The sequence below is a fragment of the Alosa sapidissima genome, chromosome 6 (genome assembly GCF_018492685.1).
Source record: "Alosa sapidissima isolate fAloSap1 chromosome 6, fAloSap1.pri, whole genome shotgun sequence".
In the NCBI taxonomy this organism is placed as follows: domain Eukaryota; kingdom Metazoa; phylum Chordata; class Actinopteri; order Clupeiformes; family Clupeidae; genus Alosa; species Alosa sapidissima.
Genome location: NC_055962.1, coordinates 13211336 through 13223238, shown reverse-complemented (window position 1 = coordinate 13223238; position 11903 = coordinate 13211336). Strand labels below are relative to the sequence as shown.

Genomic DNA, 11903 nt, shown 5'->3' with positions numbered 1-11903 from the left:
ATCATCACAACCAGACAATCCCTCTCTCTCAGTGTTCTCCTGAGATCACATGATCGAGACAGTTTTTTGATTGGTTGGCTGCCTTTTCCTCCTGACTAGCATTTCCTCCTGATGCTCCTTGATAGATGCTCCTAGATTTTCAATGCTTTGACTGCTTCAAACAGATCTGATCATGGGTGAATGTGGGGTAGGTGTAAACTGGATGAATCATCATTGTTATTGGTTATATCTTTAATCCAAGATCACAATACAATCCTTATGTAATAATAACAATCAACCTTACAAGTTCTTGTGAAAATACAGAAACAAACTTAAATGTTTACATGAAAACATGATATATTTGTAGTATTTCTGTTCCACAGTGTAATATACACTAACACAACTCATCCCAGTGTAATACTGGAATGCAAAAATCCTGTGGCCTTTGTTCAGTTCTATAGCTAATGCACACAGGTACTCTCCAAGGGACCTGAGAGATATGCTACGAAGTGAGGTTACTGGTTTACCCCGGTAACTTCAGGAGTAACTGTTGATCTCCAAAAGAATGCTTAACTGTATGTATTGCTTCTGTTATGAGATCAGCGTTAGCTCCCGAGGTTACCTGGGTAAGTAACCTCGCTTCGTAGTATACTCCTCTGGGATGGATGCCCTATTGCTGTCTTAGAGAGCTTGCTTTTCCGAGAAACGGAACTTCAGAATAGAAGCACCTCTAGCAAAGGTCAACAGAAGGTCACTAACTTGGCTCGCTGACCAATGTCCCCCAAGGATTGTTCTCAAGCTTTGCTAACATTTACAGCAAGAGTTTTAAAAGTAATTTAAAAGTTGCAGTATGATGTTACATGGTTATACATAGGGGATTACACAAGTCCACAGTCCTGAGCCTTACAGCGGCCCCTTACTACACAGACTGCAACCTGAGGTCTTCTAGGGCTAGCTTATTCCGCAGTCGCACGTCCTCACTGATTGGGTACAGGAGAAGAATCATCAGCCCTGTCACAATGAAAGCCACAGGTGCTGCACCAATCAGAAGCTTCAGTGTGTACGCCACTGGAGGGGGTTGCCGACATGCTCCTGTGTCATAGCCTGCAAACCTGTTATCGTGGTGACAAAGCCTTTGGTCAAATGTGAGCAAAATAGTCCAAATTATCTTTGTGAAAAAAAAGACTAGGCAACACATGCACGGAGATGTGCAATGTATTAAGGCAATCAATTTTGCATGTCTATATAAAATACCGTGTAATGAATATGTGAAAGTATAGAATCATTTGATATGGATGAATTTTCAGTATCACCACAGGGCACAATTCATTGTACTATTTGATTTTTTTAAGCCGTAGCATGAACTTAGAAGGCGAAAATGACTGACTCACTCCAAACAAAGTGTTGAGACTCCCAGTGATATCCCGGCAGCAAACTTGGTGAAGAACACATAGAAGGAGTAGAAGATGGCCTCATGTCCCTTGGAGAAAGGGTTGGCCAGCCGAAAGTCGTCTACCACATCAGGGAGCATGGACCTGGACCACCACAAAGAGCACAGACCACAAAACAAGACACACTCTCATCATCTCATCATCACTCACAACGTTAGCCATGGCAACAGTCAACACAGTCCAGAACGCTCTCTTAAACACTGGTTGAGCCCATAACATGAATCAAATCATACCTAAGTCATGTGCCTAATGTATATAATAGTCAGCCCCCCCCCCCCCCCCCCCCCCCCAGTCCACCAGGGGAACCCCCCCTTCCATCCCAAAATAAATACCCCACATCCTTTTCCCCCTGTCATTTGTAAAGCAGGGGAGTGATTAGTGTTGTGGTTGGGGAGTAAAGACAGCGGTGTGTTAGGCCAGATAAAACACAGAGAGACGGAGCTCCCTGCAGAGCCCTGTGCAGTGATTCCCCTTCATCTGCATGACATCATTGGCACGAGCAATGCTAATGACAATGTTACTACAGCCGTTACACGCATGGCTGGCAGCATGGACGGTAGCTAACCAGCAGGAGGCTACCTACACGCTTGATGCAAATTACAGTTTCCTCTCACTTCGCCTTTGACTTCTGCCATTAAACTTTAAAGTTTTGAGTGGGTGGGGGTGTTGAAGAGGAATGGGGGGGGGGGGGGGGGGGGGGTGTATTTTGAGCAGGTGTTTGGCGGTTACCATGGCAGCAGCAGCGAGGCAGCGACGCTGAGGCCGGACGAGACGGCCACCACATACGCCACAACCAGGTTTGGGATGAAGACCAGCATGACGGTGAAGGGCATGATCCACTGTGAAAAAGAGACCACTGCACGTTAGGAGAGGGTTGGCAATTGCAGGCTATGGCTGTCTCAATGATTTAGGGCCTTCGAGGAACACAAATCTCTCCAAGAGGAATGTCATTCAGAGAGTGTAATAACAGAGATGTCCACTGCAAGGCGCCACAGCCTAAGCAATGTTGTTTTCCTGCAATGTTGCAGCGTTGCTTTGGGACCTAACAGGAGTCTGCAGCTCTGGAGATGACAAGCTCACTCATAACCAAGAATAGAAATATAACTTAATATATGAGCTTAATTGGAATTGAGTTACATAATACAAAATATGATATCACATTCAGTAACATTCTTTTTACATCCTTTAATTTTTTTTTTGAAAAGTAGAAATGGTAAATATTCCACATTTAATCTACTATTTCTACCAGGCCCTAAATTGTTATGCCAGTTGTGCAAACTCTGTATCTGCCTGTAGATGTTCCTCTTTCCCAAACTGATATGTGATGCAGTCCTATTAAATGTTGCATGTTTATGCTGGGATAAGCCTTATAGGCTAATGCAGGGCAGGGCTGAGACCAGCCTGTGGGTCTCCCACAGTCAACACCAGGTGTGGAACTTACCGTGATACCACAGAACGCTGCCGTCTTCTTGCCAAACCTCTCAAGGAACCACTGCCAAAATGGGATGCTCACCACGGCTGAGATCTGAGGAAAGCAAAGACAGATAGCACTTTTTTTAGCGGCAAAAAATAAATACCAGAGATTTTGTGAGGTTCCTGTTTGTTTTGTTCGGTTCTATCCCTCAGCATCTTGAAAGCAGTGTTCTGTAGTGTAACATAAGACGGGTCGACCATCACCACTCTCTCCCATCAACCCAGGGCCTCAGCAGGTCAACGTCCCGTAATAGCGGATCAATACACTTGTTAAGGCCACAACGATAAGTAGAAGGCTAGCTGGGCACATTTGTATAGAATTGTTTCTTAAGATAGAGTACACACTATGAACTGCTATATCTTGAGTGTTTTGAGGATTAATTCTGTACAAATGCTTTTGTGCATATATGCACTGCTGCCCCTTTTATCTTTATGAATTGAACAGTTATATTGACCTCTAGTTGAGTAACCGTATTAAAATTCATTAACCTTTCATCATTCATTAATCATTCACTCACTGATATTTTTAATTATGGTTATGGTTATGGTATTTTAGCAGATGCTTTTGTCCAAAGTGACATAAATAACAGCAATGCAATAGTTACATTTAATAGTAAACATTTTAAAACGCTGGTAAGACTACACCAAGGAGAACAGCAATAATAAACAATGTCAATTCAATCAATAGCCTAATGAAAATAAATAAATACTATAATAAACAAACCATAACATGTAAAAAACGCCTAATAAACTAAGTGCATATTGAACAGATATGCCTTTAGACCCTTCTTAAAAGACCCAAAACTATCACAGGAACGGAGAGAACTGGGCAACTCATTCCACCAACATGGAACCACTGAGGAAAAGAGTCCTCAGTCTATGACCTAACGTTTATGACTGGTCAACACAACAGCCCCTCATCAAAAGACCGCGGTGGGAGGTTGGGGATATAATCTTGATCATTGAATTAAGATAGCAGGGAGCAGATCCAGTCAGTCAATTATAAAAAGCATACTTTGTGCAGTCAGAGATGTGGCCTACCATAGGCCTACCTATGTATGGATTTGATACATTTGCATTTGGTGATATTGTTACAGTTACAGTACTTAAGACACTTTTGTTCAAAGCAACTTTAGATAAAAAAAACAAAAACATTAAAAACAAAAATTAAGTATAAGTAAGTATATATACTCTTTTGATCCCGTGAGGGAAATTTGGTCTCTGCATTTATCCCAATCCGTGAATTAGTGAAACACACACAGCAAACAGTGTACACACAGTGAGGTGAAGCACACACTAATCCCGGCGCAGTGAGCTGCCTGCATCAACAGCGGCACTCGGGGAGCAGTGAGGGGTTAGGTGCCTTGCTCAAGGGCACTTCAGCCGCGGCCCACTGGTCGGGGTTCAAACAGGCAACCCTCCGGTTATAGGTCCGAAGTAACCAGTAGGCCACGGCTGCCCCAAAGCTTAAAGCTTAAATCCCTGAGAAATCTAGCAAACGTTACAAATCTATTGAGCAAAAACGATGTATATATAGTATACTGTGCATACAGTATGGCTAGGTATACTGTATAGGGTGTAGTTCTCACCAGAATGGTCAAAACGATGTTCTGGAAGTGATCTCGCAGGTCCACGGCGTAGGTGCAGAAGAGGACAAAATTACTCTGCACCAGCTGCAGATGAGACAAACGATCAGAAACGCAGACACTAATGAACACGTCTTATGGTTGACTGCCACAGTGAGAACTTCATGGGAATAATAATCCCTTTGAGGTGTCAGGATGGATGTCAGCTGGAAAAGTGAGGCAGGGAGATTTTTTTTTTTTGCTCTGAAATGTAGACTGTCTTTGTGGGTTGGAAAAAAGGTTTGGGGTTTTGAGAAAAGCTACTTTCAAGCATATTCAAAAATAGAAATGTTTCTCCCACTGATCAAATATCACAGCTACTCTGGTGTTCAGCAGAGAGGGAGAAGGAGAGAGAGAGAGAAAGAGAGGTAGATGGTGTGACAGATGACAGAGATGAGGAAAGAATGACATGACAGAGACACCAAGAGAAAGGAGCAGATTAACACAAACAGGCAAAGGGATTTAAAGAAAGACAGAATATGACAAACATTAAACACCGAAGGACATGCAGACAGACAGACAGACAGACAGACAGAGAGAGAGAGTGAAAGCGAGATATGGGGGGGGGGTGAGAGAGAGACAAACAGAGAGAGAGGGACAGAGATATGCTGACAGATGTTCTATCTCACCTGGATGGCCACCGATATGAAGAGGAAGGCTGCTGTGAGCGTGATGTAGGGCCCATGCCGCATCACCAGCACAAAACCCTGATGGAAAGAAATCTGCTTCTCCGTCTTTGGTACGTAGGGATCTACAGGAACAGTGCAGAGAGGATGCTGCTCAGTGGTTGAACGATTTACTTTAGAAATTAATCCATTGGACACATTCAATGGAGTGAGAATATGCCTACGACACCCCTTAGACCAGATTACTTGTCCTAATACAGAGTGATGTTAATTCAATATGGAATTAATCTGTAGAGTAAATGTAAAGTTAAATGATATACTCAAAGTTATGAATAATGCTATGTGTGTGTGTGTGTGTGTGTGTGTGTGTGTGTGTGTGTGTGTGTGTGTGTGTGTGTGTGTGTGTGTGTGCTTGTGTGTGTATGGACCTTGCAGAAGACGTGAGTGTCCTTGGAAGCTACTGTTTCTTGTGTAATGGGATTATTCTGAAACATGAGTATGCAGTTAAGCTAAACACACACACACACACACTCACACACACACACAGACACATACACATACACACACACACACACACACACACACACACACACACACACACACACACACACACACACACACACACACAGAGAGACTCACCGTCTTTCTCTTTAACTCCCAAGAACATCACCACAGTGCAGATCAGAAATATCCCACCGATCACCCCTGCTGCGATCATGTAGACCTCTCTCTATAAAAGAGGAAAATTACCAACGGTCAGCTGCCAATCATTTAGACAGAGAGGGCCCAAAGGAAGCTCATTTCTTTATTTATACCAGCATATGATCCATTACTCCATCTTATTTCCCCTCTAATTTCCCCTCACTCCACACAGCAGTATTCAGATTGCTCTGTTTGGCTTGGGACTACCCGTCTGCACAGTGCATTCTTGTAAACATCCTGATGCCATGTCTTTTGATGGGGAGGAGGGGGTGCCAAAATTGGAACTGTCCCTACAGAAAGAGGAACCTTTCACTTGATTTAACATTACACCAAATATGCACACACACACACACACACACACACACACACACACACATACACACACAAGCACACACACACACACACACATACACAAACAAATACACACACACACACACACACACACACACACACACACACACACACACACACACCCTGCACCCCCCTGGCGTCCCCATAACAGGAACTGCACTGCCCTAAACAACCTCAGACTTGTTTGCTGTTATTTCCACGGGCCTGTAGCTAAAGACTCCTGGTTATTTATCCAGATCAAACATTCACCCGACCAACGTTTCCGACAGGGGTTCCGTCGCCTACAGGGCGCACCCAAACAGTCCCCCCCCCCACCACACACACAGACACAGACACACACACACAGACACACACACACACACCCTCTAGCTCCGGCGGTCGGGCCGCAGCGGAATGTGGCAGTGCCCGGGCGCAGTGCTCGCGGGCGGGCAGCGGAGGGACCGTGGCCTAGCGGGGAGCGGCAGCGGCAGTCAGGGGTGGAGGTGGAGGCTGGCTCCAAATAGCTGTGGCTGGTGGCACGGCTCCCACGGCCGCGTTTCATCTGTTGCAACTTCCTCCCGACTGCTTTCGCATACAGTACACATCACACAGACGCGCAAACACACACACACACACACACACACACACAACTCACATGCATACGTACAAACAAATGCACTCACACACAGATGCACACACACAAGCAGACAAACTCGCAAATATCCGCACACACTCTTGCTTGCTTGCACGCAAGTACAAACACACACACACACACACACACACACACACACACACACTGTGGGATCAGGGCTGGGGCTTTTAGCTTCCCATGCAAAAGGAACAGGGAGTTCTTTTGGGGCTCTTTTGGGAGCCAAAACATCAACCCCCAAAACCCCAGCAGTCTCTGATGTGTTCGGGCCCGCTGGTGTAAGGTGCACATGTGGATCCAACCCTCCTTGCTCTGCCTCGTACCGGAACTTCCACATGAATTATGTGTGGCCTCTAGTTTATATGGCTAGACTGTGTGTAAACAAGCAGTGGACTTTCCCACAGTCTTTTAACGCTACTGTAACAAGCCATGAAAATAGGCACACAGGTGTCAGTACACAGTGTCAAAAGGACAGAGAAACTATTAACTATACAGCAAGCAGCCAAGGATGTTTAAAATACTTTCACATAACATCATATTAATCGCATTCATTAAAGGTACAGTCTGCAACTGTGGTGAAAAGTTGTTGACATTGAGCTCAACAGCCATTTAAATTGCACCACCTCTCTTTCATGCTACTGAAATACTTGAACTTGATTTGATGGAATTGTGTATGTCTTAGTCCGAACCGCAATGTTTGTTTCTGATGTACAGAGCCAGCACTGTGTACACTGAAGATTTGACCATACATAAACAACGGACAGCTAGGGAACAATAAGGAGTTTGACACAAAAAAAATATTGAATTAGAATCTCAGACTGGACCTTCAACAAGATAAGGCAGCGTATTCTGATGCTGAAATGTTTTTCAATTCTGAAAACCTAAACTAAAAGCTGAAAGCAAAAAAAAAGGTTGAGCATAGGGTCATTAACAGGATTCCCATGGAACCACTTTTCTAAGGGGACTCAAACAGAGGAACAATTTTCTCTGAGCACTTAAAGCCTTTCACAGGCTCAAAATGACCTTGTCACTCAGTATACCCCAGAGAATAGAGGTTTCTGAATGTAAAAGGATGAGCAGATAATGGCTGACTTCCAGCCTGAATGTGGGCCACATCTGGCCCTAATCTGGCTTGGCTCTGCACCAGATCAGTATCAGCACTGCTCCAGCCTCGTCCACCCTGTAACTGTGAATTTGCCCAGAGCCGTTTTCGAAGCGTTTTTCAGTCGCCTGTCTGACGTCCGTCTATTGTTAGCAATAGAATTCCATTAGAATTAGTCTATCAAATTACACCACTTGCACTTTACGCATGTATTACAGCCATTAAAAGTAAAGGAAAGTGTATTTTTACGCTCCACATCTATTTCAAGAGGGTATGTGAAGCGGACACCTAGAAAAAAACACATGGATAAACACATTGTTGTGTCCCCTTTGAGATGGAGGCAGTGTAAATTGATTAGTTTACTTCACACTCTTGCTCATGTCTGGCTTGTGGTGTACATTCCCAGCAAGTGGTAGTGACAGTGACACGTACCGCATGAGACAGGAAGTCCTGCGAGAGCGCCAGACTCTTGACGACCTCGGAGCCGCTACTGTTGCCCAGGTGACTGGTGGACAGGTTGTGATGTAGGCAGTGCTTCATTGTGTGGGCACTCGCCACGATCTGACCCTGGATGGCAGCACCAACGAGCGTGCCCAGAACCTCTGCCGTCATACCTGGAGTCAAACACAAACATAAAATTATCAGTCATAACTACTGATAACGAGTGCACTTACAACATCCAGTGCAGGTGGAATTACTAATAAAGATACTATATTTTATTTTAGGTTGTGTACATTACAATGATCCAAAACAAAACAATAAATCAGCAACAATTCATTTCAATATCAAGTAAACAAAAAGTAGTCAGAGATCTCGACTGTTTACGCTTTGTGCAAATGACACCAAACCCACTCAGTGCTCTGACACAGTAAATCTGCATCTCATGTGTGTGTGGTATTAACGATGCTGTGTGGGTGGGAGACGTACGGTAGGCCGTGGCAGAGTCCCTCTCCCTCTGGTCCGTACTGAGGAACATGGTGAGGGCTGAGTAAGGCACGTGGAAGCACTGTGGGAGAACAGGAGAACGTAGAAAATCACCTCTACTGCATTAGAACATAACTGTATTAATGTCTAAAAGGTCTAAAAACAATAACACTGAAACATAATAGTGAATAGGGAAATAAGTAAATGACGAGATGGTCTTTAGACTAAGATGGACCATAGATAATTACTTTGGTTTGATTACTAAGTTAACCATATCAACTTTATGGGTTGACAGTAATTTGTTGACAATCTTAGCACCAACAGCGTTGAGCCATGTGGGACCTGGGATCATATCTTTCAAGCTATACATTTAAAAGGCTGTAAGATGTTAGTGGAAAAAGCAGAGGCAGTTGGGGCAGGAAAAAAAGGGAACCAAGAAGACCAAATAAACGTGGCAATAAATAAGCAGACACGGTTTACAACTTATGGGCGTTGTTCTCTCATATGCCTGCCCAGCATGTAGGCCTACATTTTTTTCCCCTTCTCTCTCCTTCATAAACATTTTATTTTTGTACCACTTCTGAAGCGTCATCAATATTAATCACCTCGGGTTCTGTTCCGGCCAATGAGCAATCGCCTCATTTGGCCTCCGAGCGCCACCTTGCCCTGCGCGCTAGCACGCCGATCTCCTTCTTTCGCCACTTTGTTATTTATACAACGGCCAACTCAGCTTTGCGGCCGGCCCGTCATGCCAGAGAACTACAAAAATAAATGGCCGCGGGGAAAGCTGTGCCCAGTCTTTCCTTTGTGCCATAATGCGAAGGCATGTCATTTGCAAGGGCCTCGTCGAGACGCTATTTCTGTTGGTGTGTCCATGAGTTTCGCGAGTGGGTGATGTTGCTATACGTCAAAGGAAACGGTCTTTCCTGAGACGTGACGAGTGGGCATCGTTATCCCGCTATTCATTCCCTCCTCTTGTGTTTTTATTGACTGAAGACTACAGCATTAAAATGGGCTGACAGCTGTTTGTTTCCCAACCCTCGCTGTTAAAAGACAATGGCTTGGGCTAAAACAGGCAACTAGCATTTAGCCAATCTGCTGGCGAGGCGCACCATATACTTATCAAGCAGTTGCAGTGACTTATCATTACAGTGAAGCACATTGTGGCTGGCATTGGGGCTCTTTTCTGCCTCTCACATGCGAGGAGGGTGGTGAGAGCCCTGGTAGTCAGGGACAAACTCCAGCCAGACCTAAGTGACGGCGCAAAAACAAAGATAAATCTCAGCCCCAACCGCATCAAAAGAGGACCATATTTAAGGTATTTTGATTCGCTGATGTAACTTTATGTAAACTGTAGGGTTTGCTGTAGCCCAAAAAAACTGTCCTATCCTATCCCCCATGGGATCTGACTGTGGCTGCTGTAGGCTCGATGGGATCACTTACTAAGTCTTTATCTACTAAGAGCAAAGTGCTACTCCTGAGGGGCTGTTGGTAACTTGTTTTTATTGGTTGTTTGAGGGAATTGAGGAAGAGTCAGGAAACACAGCAGACGAGTGGCAAGGATAGCCAGGTTAGAAGGGGATCCAGAGCAGACATGCTCAGATACGATCTCCAGGGGAATCAGACGGGACAGATAAAGTCCTCTATCTCAGAGAAAACAGAGAGAAACTCTCTGTTATTTCACCAGTTAGAAAAAGCTTTGCTGTAACAGAAGGTGATATTGCAGTGAACCCAGCCTCAATAATAGATAATAAATTGCTATCTGATTGACTTAAAGGCTAAACTAGATGCATTACTTCAAAACCTCTGAAATATAAGCTGTGAAGTGCGGAAATCGAAAGGGGGAGGAAAACATGTATCAGGTAATACAACAGAGAGAGAAAAGGTGGTCATTAACCCCTGACAGAGGGTCATCTTACCGTGATGAGGGTCTGGTATAGGCAATAGAAGCCCAGATACCACATGAACTTGCCGTTTGCGAAGGGCGGGACGAACCAGAGATAAAAGTAGGCCACCACCACAAAGGGAGTGCACCCCACCATCCTAAAACAGGAGAGGGAACACCATGTTACAGCCCACAGACATGTTCCACCTTCTCACATCTGCATCACATTTAAAGTAAGATGTGATTATGTTGTTTTCTTGTCATTTGTTGTTATTGTTATTTTTTCTGTTTCTGCTTTCCTTTTTTCCTTCTTAATTTATTTACATGACCGTATGTGTGTTTTGATGTGTTTGATTTATTGTTTATTGACATGTTTTGATTTATTTTGTTTCTCATCATCATATATTTTTTCTTCTTGTGCCTGCTTCTGTGTTTAAGCTCTTTGGTTAAATTGTCATAATGGGCAAAATAGGCCAAATAAACAACATGAATTACTGAACCGAAGTGACTGGTCAATTCTCCCAAATATTTTTCTCCATGGTAGCATTCCCAAACAGAGTCAAATGACTTAAAGTGCATATCTATGCATCTGACATGAAAAGAGACAGCCAATTTGGCCTTTTTGAATGCCAGAGACGTGTGCAGTGTATGTGAAGAGCATCTATCCTGGGGTTTCTGTGGACATGACAGCGAACCATGACGGCGTAATCCCCCAGACCACAGGATCGCTCTAAACACCATTGGCCTTCAGACACACAGGGATGCGGTGCATGCCTCCATTGGGTGGATTTCTGCTGCTTTTCGCATCTTAAGGATGTGGGAGAGGATGCTGCTCCCATGTATAATGCAGCCCAATGCTGCTGATACAACAGTGTGTGTGTGTGTGTGTGTGTGTGTGTGTGTGAGAGAGAGAGAGAGTCTGTAAGTCAGTGCAGCTGGTTAGGAAATGGACAAATATTAACACACACACAACAAGGAGTATAATTTTCATGAACAAATCGGAGGGGGGACTTGGAATCCCTAACATTGAATGGATTTATATAGCCACCAGAATAAGTCACTTACTGCATATGTTAAATAACGACGACCCGACTGTGCGAGCAACGGCCCGGAGCTCATTGCTACTGGACCTAACCAAACGTAAGATCCCCCTTGCC

At 44.3% G+C, this 11903-nt stretch overlaps 1 protein-coding gene across 5 annotated transcripts in view; it reads right to left on the bottom strand.

Moving 5' to 3' along the window:
- Positions 1-213: 213 nt before the first annotated feature.
- Positions 214-11903, bottom strand: part of mfsd2b (major facilitator superfamily domain containing 2B) — a 23639-nt gene continuing 11949 nt past the window's right edge. For all 5 annotated transcript variants that reach the window (XM_042096260.1, XM_042096263.1, XM_042096261.1 and 2 more), the window contains 10 exons: positions 10781-10904; positions 8865-8943; positions 8370-8551; positions 5794-5884; positions 5158-5279; positions 4493-4576; positions 2872-2955; positions 2160-2269; positions 1371-1514; positions 214-1091 (listed from right to left, as the gene is read on the bottom strand). In XM_042096260.1, the coding sequence (XP_041952194.1) occupies positions 899-1091; positions 1371-1514; positions 2160-2269; positions 2872-2955; positions 4493-4576; positions 5158-5279; positions 5794-5884; positions 8370-8551; positions 8865-8943; positions 10781-10904 (1213 nt within the window). In that variant the 3' untranslated portion in view covers positions 214-898. The remainder of the gene's footprint in view (positions 1092-1370; positions 1515-2159; positions 2270-2871; positions 2956-4492; positions 4577-5157; positions 5280-5793; positions 5885-8369; positions 8552-8864; positions 8944-10780; positions 10905-11903) is intronic.